Source organism: Clytia hemisphaerica, unplaced genomic scaffold, assembly GCF_902728285.1.
Source record: "Clytia hemisphaerica strain Z4C2 unplaced genomic scaffold, Clytia hemisphaerica genome assembly, whole genome shotgun sequence".
In the NCBI taxonomy this organism is placed as follows: Eukaryota; Metazoa; Cnidaria; class Hydrozoa; order Leptothecata; family Clytiidae; genus Clytia; species Clytia hemisphaerica.
Genome location: NW_027104020.1, coordinates 1,857,663 through 1,876,462, shown reverse-complemented (window position 1 = coordinate 1,876,462; position 18,800 = coordinate 1,857,663). Strand labels below are relative to the sequence as shown.

The window sequence follows — 18,800 nt, the reverse complement described above, 5'->3', positions numbered from 1 at the left end:
TAGACCTATAATAAAGAGACTTAATATATATGATATGATACTGGCTTGTGTCGCTTTTACAATAACGTTTCCCTAAAAAATTTTCTGACAATAGACTTTTCTTGAACATGACAAATATTGTCGACACAAGATTATTTTGACAAAAAGAGCAGAAAGAAATTCTACTTCAACAATACAAGCAAGATGTTATTTCCCTTCAAAAACTTTTTATGAAAGTTTTGTTTTGATTAAGATGACATCAAAAGAACTGAAAAAGTAAATATGAAAATACCTTCCGAGGTGATCTAGTACTTTGGAGGAGTTATTGCATTTCTCATTTGATGCTTTCTTGAAAACCTCTCCATCGGTTTCAGATGTAATGATTGATGTAAGATAAGAACCGTGGGCCTTCAGTTTACAATGACTTGTGCAATCCATTTTTTTTCACCTCATCCTTTCTTTTGTTTACTTTATATACTTTGCTGAAAGAATTAAAAGAAAATCAATAAATCATATTAGTCATTATCATTAAAAAACTTAGTAAGTCTGCGACCGCAGTTGGAGGCGACCTGAAGGCTCCTCTTTTGAAAAAAACTTAAGTAGATTATAATTCAGTGGTTTACTGGTTCAGATTGTCAAAGGCTAGACAAAATGATAATTGAGTGAAAAAATCCAAATTGCAAAAACATTTGAAATAAAGTGATATGTATATATTATTAGAATAAAGAAAAATAACTGGGAATGAATTTCATAATATGACAAAATAACAAAATACTTTTTATAAAATTGCAAGTTCTTTAACATTGATTAGAGTAACATAAAACAGTAGCAATATATTAATTTTGTGAATCAAGAATTTTGACTAGAGTTTAACAAAAGGATTTTCATTCAACTTGAAAAACATAAATGTCATTGATGTTGAAGGTTAAGCTAATAGAAACAACATTCATAAGAACAAAATAACCCTTATCAAAGGTTATGTAAAGAACAAATTGGAACAGCCCCTTTCTTTGACATGACAACAAGCTTCAACATTTTATAATTTCTAAATACAATACTGACATTTACAATACTGAATGTTAAATTGTATACATATTTAAACTAAACTGTAAGATAATTAAGATGATATAAAATGTGTATAAAATTCACTTATATAAAATTCCAAAGATTTTTAGTATGCAAATTTTTATTTAAGAAAATTTAATTATATTTAATTATATACAAGCATTATAATAATCAGATTAATGATAGTTCTATATATTTTTAATACATTTGAAATAAAATAAACAGGTGAATTGTATTCATTGTAATCTTTATAAGCATAAATAACACACATTAGGTCAAGCATCTCTATTTAATTCAATAAAAAACGTTTACATTTTAATTTTTCTAGTAATCCAACTGACAATTGCATCAATGTTGCATGAAACCAGCCGTATTGATCAAAAAGATTTTGTTTCTTTTAATGGAGTAATTCGCTCTGCATCAGTATCGATCACTCAAATTGCAAAGAATCAATTTATAAGAAGTTATCTTAAAATATATAAACTAAAAAGTTGAAAAGTTATCCTTAAAACCCAATCATGGCTATAAGTACCACAATGTTGGAGTTGAATTTGCTCTTTTTTAAATTCATGAAAAGTGTCAATGTTAAACAAAAGAGTTTTTTTAACAATGGTCAGTTGATTGACAACAATTAGATTATCCTGCTAACGCAATATATAAAAAGTTAACATCCAAATACTGTACTAACTAAATAATTTAACAGTGAAAAATCATTTTCCACTGACATCAATTCTTTTGAAAACAATTTTTGCAACAGTCATGGCAGCCAATTTACATTCCTGCAAATCCAAAAGTAATTTGTATATTTTTTCCAGAGTCAAATCTGGCGCTTGCTTTTGAAGGTATTCCAACATACGTTCAGAAGGGTGCTTTTTCTCTATTAAATTGAATGGAGTTGTCATTGATTGTTCTGACAGCCCAAATGGATCACAAAATATCAGCGGTTCGTTAGGACTGCCAGATGATTCTGTTCCAAGTCGAAAGGTTAGTTGACTTCTTTGATCAGTGTTCAGTTGATCTAATTTCTTCTTTTCAAATGATTCCAAATGCAGTGTAATATCTTTTCTACCCAACTTCGATATTTTAGTAATAAACTCTGAAGCAGTGATGTCTGGATACTTCTGCAAGATTTTTTTGAGCAACTCTTCACCTTTGTAAACAAAGGGTTTAAGGATAAATTCACTGTCATCATAAAGACCGAAACCTGCCTTTCTGATTCCTTCAAGTAAGCGTTTGCAAAGGATTTCTTCTTGTAATTGATCCCTCAGTTGATTTTTCTCAGTCTGCTTTAATTGGCTGATTGTCAGCTGGCAAGAAAAATAATCTGGCAAAAAGAAAATTGATCGGTTAATTCACTCTTATAACACTTTTTACCTCAATTTAACCCTTTGCGTGCCGTTACCTTGTTTTTGTACCCCAATCCATTTGCCGAGGGGTAATTTTTTTTAGTAACCTGATTTGCCGATGTCGTATATATACGACATGCAAATTTTAACTCGTGTTGCCGCATGTCGTATATATACGACAAGGATATTTTATTCCTATTTGCCAATGTTTGACATTTGTATTTGACATTTGTTTTATATTTTATGATAGACTAAAATAAACCTGAAATAAATCTTTTGAGCACTTAATATATACTGTCACTATTACTATTTGGATTTTTTTATGTCGGATATATACGACATTGGCAAAATAAGAAAACTATTTTCCTAAAAGCTGATTTCTCGGCAAATAGAGCTCCCTCTTTTTTAAAGGCCTCGGCAATTAGGTAAAAAAATTTGATGTCGGATAATCCGACATTGGCAAGTAGAGTGAAAATTTGCATGTCGGATATATACGACATCGGCACGGAAAGGGTTAAGTCTGATGAATTTTAAGGTATTACTATGAGAAAAGGTTGAAGAATTTTATCCTGAGCTGTACTGGATTAATACAAAAAAATAAAAAGTTTTAGGTGAATCTAGATTGTACAGGTGCAGCACAAGAAAATAAAAAGTAAATTGACAACAAATATGAAACAACTCATTATTAATTCCACTATAGCTCATTCTCATGGAGGCTCAGAAGATAGCTGCTATCTTTGTGAGTGCATCTTAAATGCTTTCCTCCTTTCACATGATTCCAATGTGCTCTTTTAAAATGTCAGGACTTACCTGCAATAACGAATGCCATCCGACAACTATCCTGATTTTGGAAAACAACATTATCATCATTATCCTGACAAAGTTTCTCTTTAGCTTTTGACCAAACATGATTAAAATGTTTTTTGTGTATTAGTTTCAAGAATTCTTCCATTTGCTTTGTGCTTCCATATTTGATAAGGAGATATATAAAGTTCTCTTTATAGCACCATGATATCGATTGTGCTTCTTCCGTTGCTAATAGAATACTTAATTGCTTAAGTATACAATCTAACTTAAAAGTATCCTTAGACTTGATGGCTTTAACGAATGGTGTCTCTGACTTTGAATCGCATTCTTGAAGGGCATATCCACAAGATGATTTACAGCTGATCAGGTGTTTAGCCTCACAATAGCTGAGGATATGTTTTAAGAACACTTCATCAACGTTTTCATTTTCAAGTGCATAAATCAAGGGTGATTTGTTCAAGCGGCATAGTTTTTCAAACGATTTGGATATGTCATTTTTACAGCATTTGTTGATGAAATCCTTGAAGTGTTGGCTGTCAAATGTGTCTTTACAGTAATGTATACAAAAATAATGAAGATAATTTAAGCAACTCTCGTCATTTGCACACAAGTCAATGTGTTCACTGCCTAGTTTTTTAAGAAGAAAAATATTCCTTCTCTGAATAGCATAATGAACCGGTGTTTTCTGTTCGAGGTTACATCCATTACTGACATCATATTGATCAACAAAATAATCACAACCAAGGTTTTTCAAAATTTCAAAGAAACAACAAGTTAAATCTAGGTCTTCTGCAATGTAATGTAGAAGTACCTTCTCATCTTTGTCTTTAAGAGTGATATGTTTCCTCAGATCATCTTTAAATTCTTCCATGATAAATTTCAACACCTCATTTCGAGTTTTTACTTCCCATTGTGGGTAAGCTTGCATTGTGGCATGAAGAATAGTCTGTTTAGTTCTGAAAGAAATAAATTCCTCAAAATTGGGATGTTTCTCATCAAGCATTTTAGCTTTGAGCCGCTGGATGCTGTTCAAATCACCTTTTTTGATTGTGTCAAGCACTTCCTTGTCCCACTTCTCCAAATTCATCTCTAAAAGAAGAAGAGAGCGTTTTCTTGAATGTTGAAATGGCTTAGAAAAAAAAATTATATTCAGATCATTTAACCAGAAATGGTTGATTTAAAAATGACTACTCTAGGATTTGTAAGAGATTCTTAAGTATAAAGAAGTATCTTCACACTTATGGCATTCAGCAACCAAGCATTCAGCAATCGTTGCCAAAAATGGTTACAAAAACTCATTACTGACTTCATTTTGAGTTTTCTTGAATGTTTGAATTTCAGACATATTATGTTTGTATTACTAATTTGAACAATTTTATAACATACCTTTCGTCCGGAGAAGATTAAGAACTTTGTTTGTTTGTCCTTTGTTTTTGGCATAAAAGAAAGGCAAATTCTTGTTATTATCACTAATATTGATAATACTCTGAGATTGAGCATTCCCATTTGAACTTTGATTTATTATCATTTCAACAACTTTTGCATTGCAGTAAGTTTTCCCACAGTAGTGATGCAATAAATTCTTCCCATTGTTATCTTGAAGCCAGAGGTCGAATTTATTTTCCTTTAAAAGATATTCCATAACTTCACTATTCTTGACTTGGAAAATTGCAGTTTGACCATTTATGTCTTTGCATTGAAATCAATCTTTTGACTATGATTACCAACCAAACATTTGATGATTCCCAAATGTTTATTGTCACATTTTGCACATAAGAAGTGCAGCGGTGTCTTTTTAGAATCACAATGAACATTGTTTTGCAAATAATCCTCTTTCAAATCTTTGTTTGCTAAAATCTTTTCAATTAACTTTGCATAAATAGCATTATGTTTGTAGTGAAAGTCCTGGTTACAGAAGTCAAGGAACAATTCTTTACAAATTCCAGTCATATCCAATAACAAAAGCTTCGTAGAATCTTCAAGGTAACGATTACTGATTGCAAGAATCAATGGAATGCAACCATCATTATCAGTTTCGTTCAAGATAGTAGATAGTCTAGCTTCGCTCTTTTCAAAAAGTGTTTTAAGCTTGTGCAAAAAAGCTTTCATGACGAAATCTTTTTTGCAATATCTAGCAAAGCAGTGAGACAATAAGGTTGATGAGCCATAATTAAAATCAACTAATGTCAACTGACTTATGATATCCTTTAATATTGTTGCATAATTATTTGAGAGAAGCAAATACTGCAACGCTGATTTCCCATTCTTATCTTTGATCAGAAATTCTGAGTCCATTGCTAAAAGTTTTATGAAAATGGTGCTATATGTAGGATTCTTCTTTTTAGACCTGGACATTTTTTCAGCACAGTATAGCAAAGGTGTCCTTTTGTTAGAGTCCTTTATTTGGCAATTGAAGCCCTTTTTCTCAAGCCATTGAATCACATCTAAAACAAGAGTAGATTGGTTTTGTTCATCAGCAAGTTTGATAGCAAAGTGGTACCATGAATATCCTTGAAACTTCTCTTTGAAAATAACCTTTCTTAAGTTTGGATTATTGTCAATCAGGAACTCAAGTACTTTGAAGTTATTCCTTAGTTTGGTGTTATTTTCTTGTGAATTGTCAGACTTGGAGGGTTGTAATTTGAAGCAATTTTGGAAAATATGGTAAAATTCTGAAATAAAAGAGGAAAATAAACAATAAATTTTGTAGGTGCACATTCTGGGTACTGATCCAGTACAGTTTTACAACTACCCACAATTAAAAGCAAAATTTTGTGAATGGTATTATTCCTAAAATCCAAAGACTCTAACCCACCCACCAGAGTACAAACTCTCTTCAGGTCAAAGCAACATAAATTTATATAAAAAAACTGTAGATTATTGCTAAATTACCTTCTCTGCATTCTTCTAAACCTGAATTATTGACTGCTTCTTTTACTTTGTCCAGACATCTGTTGGATAAAATCAAATAGTAGAGAGCTGATTTATTTCGATGATCTTTAAACCATATTGAAGAATTTCTTTCTAACATTCTTACGCAAATCTGACTGTATGAGTTAGAGAAATCTGATGATTTATTCTGGAAGTTGAATATTTTTTGTGAGCAATAAAGCAAGGAGGTTTGGCCCTCTGAATCTTCTAAGTTGCTGTTAAATTCATTTAGTGTCAACCAGTCAATCACTTTCATAACTCCATTCTCTGATTCTCCAGCTAAATCGATAGCATGATGATACCAAGATTTTCCAAGGTAGTTCTCGTTTTTGTAATTAATACCAATTTCTTTGTTGATTAAGCAGATATAGTTAAGAAACTCTTCCAAAGTGTCTGGATCATTGTAGAAACAACTTTTGAAGAGATTGTACAGCTCTGAAACGGGATGTAGAAGGTTGAGTATAATCAATCTTTATAATAAGACTTAACAGTATCATTGAACTATTGGTGCTTTAGAATTGCTTATTTAATTTCTATGAATAAATTAAATACAATTTAACTCACCATCTATTTTGATCAAATAATCCTATAAATAAAAGATAAATTCTAAAATTAATCTTTTATCAAAAGACAGAATTTTTATTATATTTCAGGCAAAAAGGAAAGAGATTTCCTTGAACACTAAGTTATCCTGATCTAAAAAAATAATTGTATCATTAATGATGAACATTGACTGGCATTTAAAGTTGAATCAAAACTGACTAACCACTGTAAAACTATAAAAAGGACAATATTTACATACCAATAGATACATTTTAAAACTTATTAAAGTCAGAAGTAACTCTTTTATTATTTGATGCAGGCACCAATCAGTTTTGGATCAGTTAATTGGCATTTTATAAAGGTTTAGTTATACTTTATCATAAAACACAGGCGTTTTTTTGAAGTAACTTCCCACCAAGGAATAGTACAAGGCTCTATATGCCATAATCTCGTCACAATGTTGATGCAGAATCAATAAAAGTAATCAAAGCACACAAATAAAGAGATATGTACCAAAAGCACCTTTTCTATTCGACATCTACTTTTAACAGTGTCTCTGAAGATATGGTATAAGTTGGAATAAACCAATGTTTAGTTAATATTGTTTAAAATAAACTAGGGCCTAAGTCCAATTTTCAGAAAACCTTTTGAGTTTTAAAAAGACCTAAGTCTAATACATCATTACTTTTGAGCCTCACTCAACATAGAAATGTCATATTGATCCCATGCAAGCTTCAAAAACTTTGTAATAAGGCATAAAAACCAAAAAAACATTACATCGACAGTAGAAAATAGATATGTAGCAAGTTAAAAGCAACAAAGGTTTTTTAGTTTTTTCTAAAAATGTGAAAAATGGACTAAGGCCTTTTAAAATTCACCTCTTTTAGACTTAGTTAGGCCTTTTTAAAATTAAAAGGCTTTGGACTTAGGCCTTTTTAAAATTAAATGGCTATGGACTTACGCCTTTTAAATTAAGGTTGCAATATACTTAAGATCTTTCTCAGGAAACAGTGTGGCTACTATTCTTTTTTTAAGTATAATTTCTCAAGGAAATTGTGTCTGCGTATTTCCAAAGGAAAGTGTCTCCATATTTTGAAAAGAAAATGTCTCCATATTTTTAAATGTCTCCGTATTTTTTAAGGAAAATGTGTCTGTATTTTTCAAGGAAAATGTCTCCGTATTTTTCAAGGAAAATGTCTGCATATTACCAAGGAAGATAGCTGTCTGCATATTTTTCAAAGAAAATGTCTGCATATTTTTCAAAGAATACGGCTGCTTGTTTTGAAAGGAAAATGTCTCCATAGTTTTCAAGGAAAATGTCTTTCGTATTTTTCAAGGAAAATGTCACTGTATTTTTCAAGGAAAATGTCTCCGTATTTTTCAAGGAAAATGTCTGCATATTACCCAAGGAAGATAGCTGTCTGCATATTTTTCAAAGAAAATGTCTGCATATTTTTCAAAGAATACGTCTGCGATTTTTGAAAGGAAAATGTCTCCATAGTTTTCAAGGAAAATGTATCCGTATTTTTCAAGGAAAATGTCTGCATATTACCCAAGGAAGATAGCTGTCTGCATATTTTTCAAAGAAAATGTCTGCATATTTTTCAAAGAATACGTCTGCGATTTTTGAAAGGAAAATGTCTCCATAGTTTTCAAGGAAAATGTATCCGTATTTTTCAAGGAAAATGTCTGCATATTTCCCAAGGAAGATAGCTGTCTGCATTTTTCAAAGAGTATGTCTGCGTGTTTTGAAAGGAAAATGTCTGCATATTTCCCAAGGAAGATAGATGTCTGCATTTTTCAAAGAGTATGTCTGCGTGTTTTGAAAGGAAAATGTCTCTGTATTTTGAAAGGAAAATGTCCGGTATTTTGTAAGAAAATGTCTCTGTATTTTGCGATGAAAATGTCTTGATATTTTGCAAGGAAAATGTCTGCATACTTTTCAAGGAAAATGTCTACATATTTTCCAAGGAAATGTCTCTGTATTTTTAAAGAAAATGTCTCTGCATTTTATTTACAAAGGAAAATGTCTGGATATTTCACAAGAAAAGTGTCAGCCTATTTTCCATATATTAAATGTCATCACAAGCCATTTGAAGTACAAATGAAATAGAACTTTCTTGTTCTCATCATTCTAGACTGTTCAGGAACATCATGCTTGAAATGATCCAAAGGTTAAAGGGGAACTCAACAAATTTTGGATTTTTTTGTTTCTATCCTGAAATGGTTTGTTTCAACGATGAGTTTCAAAATTTCAAGGTTGCAACTCTCCTTTCACTTTAAAAATTTGTTTAATGAGCTTTTGAAAAGAGGCTCCCTTCTACTAAAATGAAATTATTATGGTGATTCTGCTGGTGGAGTTGATGGTTCTGGTGAATCTGCTGATGGATTTGATGGATCTGGTGATTCTGCTGGTGGAGTTGATGGTTCTGGTGAATATACTGGTGGATTCTACTTTCCAGGAAAATTTTTTGGGCCATTCATAACAAAGTGAGAAAAATAGTTAGTAGTTTGTCCATAAGTAAATTTTCATATTTCCTTTCACATAACTCTTTGAAAATTCTTTGCATCTTTGGATTCAAAATTTGTGATTGTTAACCTATAAAGGCTTTGAAAATGCCTGACAGTCCACAGAAAATTGAATTAGGAAGAGAAGATTACTGAAAAGACGAAAAAAATTGTTTGAATTATAGAAAGTTTCGAATAACAGAGGTTTGAATTATAGAAATTTCACCAGCTGATTCACCAAAACCATCAAATCCTTCAGCAGATTCACCAGAACCATCAATTCCAACAGCAGATTCACCAAAACCATCAAATCCACCAGTATATTCACCATAACCATCAACTCCACCAGTACATTCACCAAAACCTATAACTTCCTAGTGTTTTTTTCTGGGGTCACAACTTGGGGCAGCTTTTTGGGGTCACATCTTGGGGCAAGTGGGGTCACATCTTGAGGCTAGTGGGGTCACATTTAGGGGCAGCTTTTCGGGTCACATTTTGGGGCAAACGGGTCACATCTTAGGGGAGGTTTCACATCTTGGGGCTGTAAACACTGTTCGTTTTGCACCATGGTGAAGTGCATGTTATAACTCACGCGGCAACTAACTAGCCTTCTGTTGGAAGATTATTTGGGGTGTTTTGCCTTTACCACCCTCAAAGCAGATGGCGCCTCTGTCTTTCCGCAACTCTGTCCACCATTTTAGATGGCCTTAACAATAGATCCAAAAGGGCGCCCTCATATGTCCAACGCAATCGAATCTCAATCAAATGGCCGATTCTTGGGTAATAATTGATTGTGTTCGATTGGTTTGATTGATTGTAATTACCTTCAATTAATCTTCGAATATGTTTGATTACTATTATGTTCGATAAGTTTGATTGCGATTAAATTAAATTTGATCACTCCTTTAAAACTTTTTTAGTGTGGACGGCCTAGTGCGTAAGTAAAGTACGAGAGTGAATAAATCGAATACAATGGGCCACTCCAGAAAATTTTTGTTACCCCCCCGTCGGACGACGTGCATTTTTAAATTTTTTCTAGCCTTTGAAATAATTTTTCTTTTCCAGTGGTGTGGTCGGAAATTTCAATAAAAATCCATGAGCTTTTGCAAAATGCATCGGAAATTCCACTCTTTTTGGTCTTTTTTAATTCAATTGCCTTGGAAATTCATACACTTTCTTGGAAATTTTGAATTTTGGTGAAAACTTTTGCCCTCGGAAATCCTGTGTTGCCCGCCCCCTGTTACAGACAAATTCTGAAATAGCCCAATGGACTTTTTTGCCTTTCCATCTGCCATCTTGAATTGTATGCAAAAATAGAGGAACGAAAAAGCCGTGGTTGGATTTAGTTGGAAAATATGCAAAACATATGCAAGTTTACACAAAGATTAAAAAGACAAAAATGCATCTCATAAAGAAATATTATAATCATTAGAACAATAAAAGATGGAATTTCTTAATCCAAAAAGAAATATTTACAGAACAGCAAAAGCCTTTTAGAAATTTGTTCTTAAAGACATTGCATATTCTATTTTCATGCCATTAAAGAATTCCACTAAGACGGAGTACACACATCAAACTTTCAAAACACGCAAACTGAAAGCAGTAATTATCACTACTAGGTATTGTGGACACGGTTGATGTTTTTTATCCACAGTCAATCATTTTTATGGACAGTCAATATCCAAACATCGACTGTCAATACTTTTCATCAACTGTCAATATCCAGATATCAACAGTCAATATCAAGTCATCAGCAGTCAATATCCAAACATCGACTGTCAATATCCAAACATCGACTGTCAATACTTTTCATCAACTGTTGAGATTATTTAATTGACTGCTGATGTCTGGATATTGACTGTTTTTTTGCTCAGTTTGAAGAGCTCTATCAGTCTATCACGTGGTATAGGTCTTTTTTGATTTTGAAGACCCCCCCCCCAAAAAAAAATCATGAATTTTCAGGGCTTACAATTTTGCCTAAAATCTCAAAAAATCACAAATACGTCCCTCGACATGGCCCGAGAATTCTCGGGCCTCTTTGGGCCATGTTCGGGCCGAGAGACCCTATCAATTCTTTTGGCCCGAACATGACCCGAGTCATTCGGGCCATGTTCGGGCCATGTTAAATGTTAAATTGATTCAGCATGTCCAGTCAAACAAAATAGTACAAAATAAGATTTGTCTGTTTTGTTTATATCGCTCAAAAAAACTTTACGAGCTTCCCGTGGACACGCTTCAGTTTAAAACCAGGACCAGTTTACTAGCAAATATTTCCACCCTAAGTATATTTATAACTATGTTTTCATACCAAATAAGACATTTAATATTTATATGAATTTACAACATTCATATATCTAATATAATTAAGAGAAACCAAGTTTTTCTCAAAGAAAATGTTAAAAAAGATCAGTCCTGAAATTACACGCCTGTTTAAATCATGTTTTCAAAAATTGGCCCGAGTGTGGCCCGCTTGTTTTGTGGCCCGCTTGTGGCCCAAGCATGGCCCGAGAATTCTCGGGCCAGCTCGGGCCATACTTGGGCTTTACGCGAATTCCAATAAAAGTTTTGGCCCGAGAATTCTCGGGCCATGTCGAGGGTCGTTCACAAATTACTGCGCAAAAACTGCGGGTTTTCAAGCTTGGTAACATTTAAAATTTGAATTCCGAATTAGCACCCTCAAATTGACCAAAATCAATTCTAAAATCTTGGTCACGGACATTTTGAAAAAAAGTGGAACGTTTTGGTGGCACTCCTTGTCCTAATTGATTTGGCGTTCGATTCATTCGATTGACACCGTCTGGTTATACCCAATATCATGATAAATACCCAATATCAGATAAAAAAATTCACTCCATTAAGAATTAGTGAATAAGGCCTTGGAGAGCTGAGGCCATTGTTTTTTCAGAGCAACAGAAAAAACATAAACATAAACAAAAGTCAAGAAGAAAACGAATACCGGGTAGAGGCTGCTGATCCCGGGGCCTAGGCCAAAGGTAGCCCAACCCACCTGAGTTGTTTTATACTCAGAAGTGGCCGATCAAGCGGAACTTGTTTGGCTTGTGCTGGCTATCAAGTATCAACCTGGACAAAAGACCAAAGACCGCATAGCTTAAACACACCAGGTTAGCCCTGGACTATTGAGGTATTACTTTACTTTTTGCTTCTTTCCGTCCAACGCTTCATTCAATCTCACGTCTCAATACAAGGGTCCTGTGGCTGGTCACCCAGGCATTTCGCCAAATCCTGAGGAGCAGCTGCACATGACAGTGAATGGTTTCCCATGTGCAGCTGATCAGGTATCTCTTATCCTGAATTATCTGCTTTTTTTTTGTTCGTCCAACTAATTCGTTCAACTAGTTCTCCTGTTGGCAATGTAATTTTACTGAATCACTGAGTTAAGTACCTACCCAGTCTCTGGTTTGGTGCTGTTTGTTTGCAGCCATGCCGACTCAACAAAACTCTCAAAACACCATGAGGAATGTTGTGTCGGTTGAACTCATCAATAGTTGGAAGCAAGTTCTTGCTGAACTAGCGGAAGAGGCCAGCAACGAAACAATTAGAAATTGCATCAGACTCTACGATCCAGAAAAGCCAACCAAAGATAACGTAAAAACACTGAAATCGTGTCGAAAGGATCCTATTATGGAAACATTGAACTTCCTGTCAAAAAAGACTAACTCTATGAACAAAGATGAAGCCATTGAAAAATTATGTGTGGTTATACAAAGCTATTTTCCAGATATATGCCAAATATGCAACCAGTCATACAGAATAAAAATACATGACAGTTCACTCCTACAATGCGGCTCCTGTGGGCAAGAAGTCCATCGACTGTGTTACCTAAATCTGTTAAAGAACATGAATTTTATTGATCAAGATGAGGAATTGAGAGACTTGGTATACCAAATTCCTGGTATGTTTTATCTTTGCCAACATTGCCAGGAAAACACAATCAACTTTCCACACAATACATATAAAGCTGCCAATGCTAATGTCAACAATGTCAACATTAACTCTACCCAAACACCTACACAAATAACCACAACAACTAACACTACTATCCTTACTGACTCTCCTGAACAAACACCTACACCATCACCTGCCAAAAGTAACACTGATCTCTCATCAGACACCTCAATACCCCCTCTACAAAGACGATCAAGAACTCTTCCACCAATCCCACTTACACCAAATGTTATTCTAGACAATAAAAATGAAGAAGCAAACAAAAACCTTGATGATGTTAATCATCTAGGGAGAACAGATTTCATGAAGAAAAGATTTCTTAGAGAGATTGAGAACAACACAAAGCTCACATCTGCAACCTCCCAACCCTCTGAAGAATCAAAAGATCTCAACAAGACCAACAACAATACACCTCCAACCTGTCGATTCTATATGAAAGGAAAATGTAAGCATGGTATTCGCGGTAAAAACTGCCAGTACACCCATCCTAAAGCCTGTCCAAAACTCATGAAATACGGAAACAAAGGTCCAAGAGGATGTAATGCTGGAACTAACTGTGCACAGTTTCACCCCAGAATGTGCTCTTCCTCAATTAAAAGTGGTACATGCTTCAATACCCACTGCACTTTTGCACACGTCAAAGGGACCAGATCCATGTCAAAGAAATCAGATCTTCCAACAAAGAACCACAGAGAAACTAACGATTCATTGGATTTTCTCAAAATACTGGACAACTTTCGCCTGCAAATGATCTCATTCATCAACGAAAGTCTCAAACTGCCACCACAAACTCACCCTACTCAAGAAGTGTCCAAGCTGGTAAATCAACAACGATACCAAACCCAAGCCACAATTCCACCACCACTTCACTTGGGGAATCTGAACTTCAACCAATCAAACCAACTATCCAATCCAAACTTCAAGATGATGCAACATTGAGAAACTTCATGTTTTTAAACATCCAAGGTCTTTGCCCTCAGACCAAACACTCCTCAGTACCATATCTGAGGGAAATTTTGAAGTCAGAGAATCACATTTTTCTAGGACTGACAGAAACATGGCTATCCAAAGGTCATAACGAGGCGGAGCTAGAAATTGACGGATATAAGCTATTTCGAAAAGACAGAAATAGAAAGAAATCTAGATATGGCAGATACAGCGGCGGAGTGGCTTTCTATTTACAGGATGATATTGCTCCTCTTTTCGAACCACTATTGGAATTCTCCAATGGGGTAAACGAAGCTCTCCTTTTATACTCTAAGCAACTTAATGTTATTCTTGGAATACTTTACAGACAACCGACCAACAAAATTCACAAATCAGATGGTCCTGAGTTCATTCAAATGCTCGCTTCAATAACTTCAAAGATTGATACCATTAGCGACTGCACCCCATCCATTTATATTTGTGGAGACTTCAATATTCCACACACATTGATCAACGATACATACACACAAACAAAAAGCTGTGATAATCAGCTTATATATATTTTAACAGATTTTATGATGCACCTAAACTTAAATCAGACAATTCATAAACCAACACATAAAGACGGAAATATTTTAGACTTTTTACTAACAAACAATCCAGATATGGTTTTCGACTACCAAGTCACTCCTACCATTCATTCAGATCACCATATGGTCCAAGTTGCAACCCATATGACTTTCGACAAAACTTGTAAAAATTTTACCAAGAAAACCTCACACAACAAATTTGACAATTTTAATTTTCACAGCCACAAAATTAATTGGGAAAATATTAAAAAAGATTTACTAAATATTGACTGGCATGCTATTTTAAACCCCATTTCAGACCAAGACGAACAATATGATACTTTCCTTGATAAATGCATAAACGTTATCACTGAAAATCAAGTCCCTTCAAGAATGTCAAAGAAATCAACAAAAACCATTATACCCAGAGATAGAAGAGTGCTGATGCGAAAACGCCTAAAGCTAAAGAAAAGGAAATCAACTCAAAAGATTCACCAAAAACTTATCGATATTGAACTTAAACTTCAAGAATCATACTCCAATGAAAGAAAGAACCAAGAAACAAATGCTACTTCGAAAATAAAATCCAATCCAAAATATTTTTATTCGTACGCAAAACGCTTTTCAAAACACAAACCGAAGGTTGGACCATTGAAGGATCCAAAAACCAATCAACTGACAAATGACAGTCAAAAAATGGCAAACATTCTACAAGATCAATATACCTCTGTTTTTATGGAGCCACTACCCAACTATAACTTGCCAGAAATCACCGAAAATCAACCAAATCTAAGTGATATCGACTTCTCAGAACAAAATATTATAGAGGAGATCGACACTTTATCCTCCAATGCTGCAGCAGGACCTGACGGCTTCCCTGCAATTTTCTTAAAACAAGTCAAGTCACAGATTGCGGCCCCTCTCTCTCTAATCTGGAGAAATATACTTGACAAAGGCTACACACCTCAACTTTTGAAAACCAGTTTCATCACACCCATCTTTAAAAAGGCAACCAAGGCCTACCTGAAAACTATCGACCTGTAGCATTAACTTCGCATGTAACCAAGATCTTCGAGAAGATTGTCAGAAAACGGCTACAAAATCATCTAGAAGAAAACGACCTCTTTAACGATAATCAACATGGATTCAGGTCTGGAAGATCATGTCTTAGCCAACTTCTATCGCACACAGAACGACTCATTCATCACATTGAAAAAGGACGTAACGTTGACGTTATTTACCTTGATTTCAGCAAGGCATTTGACCGTGTAGATCATACAATCCTACTCCATAAAATCGAGAGAAATGGTATAACTGGCAAATTACTGCAATGGATCAGATCCTTCCTTACCGGTAGGACCCAACAAGTATCTGTTGACTACATCCTCTCCAAAAAAGCAGAAGTCATTTCTGGCGTCCCCCAAGGATCAGTTCTTGGTCCACTTCTCTTCCTGATAATGATCCAAGATATTGACACTAACATCCTACATTCATTTCTATCTTCATTTGCCGACGATACACGTTTAATGAAGGAGATCTCTAATAACACTGATGCTCAATTTCTACAAAACGACCTTGATGTGGTGTATCAATGGACATCATTAAACAACATGCAGCTCAATGGCTTGAAGTTTGAACATCTTAAATACGGAAAAAATGAAGAACTGAAAGAACACTCAAGTTACCTCTCAGACACTGGCTCTCCTATCGAAACCAAGATGGACGTGAAGGATTTAGGAGTCACTCTGGATGTTAACATGACATACAGCAAACACATTACAAACCAGATCGAGAAAGTCAAAAGTATCATTGCTTGGATCCATCGAACGTTCAAAACAAGAGATTGTCAAGTAATGCTAACTCTTTGGAAGTCACTGGTACTACCACACATTGACTATTGCTCCCAGCTGTGGTCACCTTCAAAAAGATATCTGATCCAACAACTGGAATCACTTCAAAAAGCTTACCTGAATAGAATCCCTACACTTCAACATCTCAACTATTGGGAGAAGCTCAAAGAACTTAAACTATACAGCCTGGAGCGGCGCAGAGAAAGATACAGGATTATCTACACCTGGAGCATCCTAGAACAGCTTGTACCAAATTTTAACTATGCAGAAAACAAAGGTGGCATCTTCAGTTACGATAACCAGAGACTGGGTAGAAAATGTTATCTAAAAGAGGTGAACATAAGGCAAAAAAACATATGGAGAGACTCCCTGTCAGAAGAAGGTCCCAGACTATTTAATGCCCTCCCACAATCCATCCGTAACCTCAAAAACTGCTCCAAAACTAGTTTTAAACATCAATTGGACCATTTTCTCAATTCACTACCGGACGAGCCACTGCTGCCGAATTACTTTCCTCTTAGGAGAGCTGATTCAAATAGCATCAAAGTCATGGTCCATCATCGGATTTCTCAAATTGGATGATTGTTGAGACGAACAAAGAAGCCTTCAAAAAGTATCAAAAAAAGTAAGTACGTCACAGTATATATGAATTTAAGAAATCACGACATAGCTAGCTAACCATAAAGTTTCTTACCAAATCAGCATCCTCTGTTGGTGATTTGCTGAGTGATTTGAACATTATGGTGTCCTCCTTTATTGTATCATGATACCATAAGAAAATTGAGTATGTTGTGACGAGTGTGGTGTGGAAAAAGTGGAAAGTGCTGCGAAAAATTGCGGACGCGCAAAGAAAGCTGAAGGCTTCTTCATAAAAGCGAAAGACATATATCTATTTTTCGGATCCGGCATGCGGGGCGGGAGTAGTTTCAGGACCTGCAGGCGATCTGGTAGGGTTGGGTATTTGTGTGGTTTGGATGTGGGTTACGTAGGAATCGGGTTATTATCAGTTAGGGTTAAGGTTGGAGCTCGAAAAAAGCACTCTCTTGTGATTTTCTCTTAATATAGTCTGGTCTGTAGTTTGAACAATATAAATAGCCGTCAGAAAAACTTTCGTGCTAGCTTTAGTCCGTGGCACAGTGGATACCGTCATTCTTCTAATTTAATCCTCCGGAAAAAATAATTATTTTGAAGGGGTCGTACTAATAATAAGAAGAAATAAAATACCTTGGAAATTGACGTTGATTGTCGTACTAATAATTAGAGTAAAAGAGATATCAAATCGTATTAAATTAGGGGTTGAAAAATTAAAAACACACTTTTTGGTACTTTTTATTTATTTTTTCTTTCTTTTTCAAACTCTTATTTTGACCAACTTTTCTCTTTTCTTCAAAAGTTTCCAGTTCCTTGAGAACTTTCTCTCTCAACTGTAAAGTTTTGCATTGACCGTTTTGAAAATGAAATCAGCTGGTATCATCCTAGACAGTGGAGACGATCTGACTGAAGACGATCCATTTGATTTGTAAATTAGATTAAAGTCTGTCTCGAAATAATTTGCAGCTGGAGACAAAAATGGCTGTAACTTTTGATAGAATTCGAATCAAGTTGCGATTAAGTGCTTGTTAAAAAGATATTCGTGAGTGGAATATTATCAAGTAAAAAAATTGAGAAAAAAAAGGAAAATGAAAATGAAAAATGAAGAAGAAAAAAATCTACTTTTTGTAGAAATGTGGTATAATTACCATTTTCACAGGAGTGACTCTTCAATCTTAGATCATCATCACTGTCAAAAAAAATTTCAAAAATATTCATTCAATCAAAAGATATCAAAGAAAGTTTATTGCTGGTTGACTCTATAAAATAGTAAAAACTGGTAAAAAACGACAAAAAAACAGCCTTTTGAAACCGCAACTTGATCAACCAGCAATAAACTTTGTTTGATATCTTTTGATTGAATGAATATTTTTGAAAAATTTTTTCACATTGATGATGATCAAAGATTGAAGAGTCACTCCTGTGAAAATGGTAATTATACCACATTTCTACAAAAAGTTGATTTTTTTCTTCTTCATTTTTCATTTTCATTTTCCTTTTTTTTTCTCAATTTTTTTACTTGATAATATTCCACTCACGAATATCTTTTTAACGAGCACAAAATCGTAACTTGATTTGAATTCTATCAAAAGTTACAGCCATTTTTTTCTCCAGCTGCAAATTATTTCGAGACAGACTTTAGATAAAATTTTTTCATGTTTTTTTAAAAAAGAAAGTGTCTTTGAAACAAAAAAAATTCGTTTATTTTTACTATTCGT

The 18,800-nt window shown here is 34.4% G+C and overlaps 4 protein-coding genes across 4 annotated transcripts in view; 1 reads left to right on the top strand and 3 right to left on the bottom strand.

Moving 5' to 3' along the window:
• Positions 1 to 18,800, bottom strand: part of LOC136811482 (inhibitor of Bruton tyrosine kinase-like) — a 60,534-nt gene that overhangs the window by 21,500 nt on the left and 20,234 nt on the right. The gene's annotated exons all lie outside the window — the stretch shown is intronic.
• On the bottom strand, positions 1,689 to 4,884 carry LOC136811488 (uncharacterized). The gene is made up of 3 exons (XM_067068106.1): positions 4,584 to 4,884; positions 3,201 to 4,286; positions 1,689 to 2,368 (listed from the first exon to the last, which is right to left on the bottom strand). The coding sequence occupies exons 1-3, from the start codon at positions 4,837 to 4,839 to the stop codon at positions 1,755 to 1,757; spliced, it is 1,956 nt and encodes a 651-aa protein (XP_066924207.1). The 5' UTR covers positions 4,840 to 4,884; the 3' UTR covers positions 1,689 to 1,754.
• Positions 4,868 to 17,305, bottom strand: LOC136811500 (uncharacterized). The gene is made up of 4 exons (XM_067068121.1): positions 17,186 to 17,305; positions 6,693 to 6,714; positions 6,090 to 6,563; positions 4,868 to 5,869 (listed from the first exon to the last, which is right to left on the bottom strand). Exons 1-4 carry the CDS (start codon positions 17,228 to 17,230, stop codon positions 4,881 to 4,883), a joined length of 1,530 nt encoding a protein of 509 aa, XP_066924222.1. The 5' UTR covers positions 17,231 to 17,305; the 3' UTR covers positions 4,868 to 4,880.
• LOC136811513 (L-seryl-tRNA(Sec) kinase-like) overlaps positions 12,020 to 18,800 on the top strand; it is a 402,790-nt gene continuing 396,009 nt past the window's right edge. The window contains exon 1 of the mRNA XM_067068135.1: positions 12,020 to 12,052. The gene's annotated coding sequence lies outside the window, so the exon portion shown is untranslated. The remainder of the gene's footprint in view (positions 12,053 to 18,800) is intronic.

Bases quoted from the DNA above. Each gene is read 5' to 3' on its own strand.
- LOC136811488 (XM_067068106.1), bottom strand. From the start codon at position 4,839: ATGGAATATCTTTTAAAGGAAAATAAATTCGACCTCTGGCTTCAAGAT. The intron at 4,287-4,583 runs GTATGTTATAAA...TTCTTCTTTTAG, and splicing joins TAATCTTCTCCGGACGAAAG to AGATGAATTTGGAGAAGTGG. The intron at 2,369-3,200 runs GTAAGTCCTGAC...TCTTTTTGCCAG, and splicing joins GATGGCATTCGTTATTGCAG to ATTATTTTTCTTGCCAGCTG.
- LOC136811500 (XM_067068121.1), bottom strand. From the start codon at position 17,230: ATGTTCAAATCACTCAGCAAATCACCAACAGAGGATGCTGATTTG. The intron at 6,715-17,185 runs GTAAGAAACTTT...TTTTATTTATAG, and splicing joins CAACAGAGGATGCTGATTTG to GATTATTTGATCAAAATAGA. The intron at 6,564-6,692 runs GTGAGTTAAATT...ATCCCGTTTCAG, and splicing joins TTATTTGATCAAAATAGATG to AGCTGTACAATCTCTTCAAA.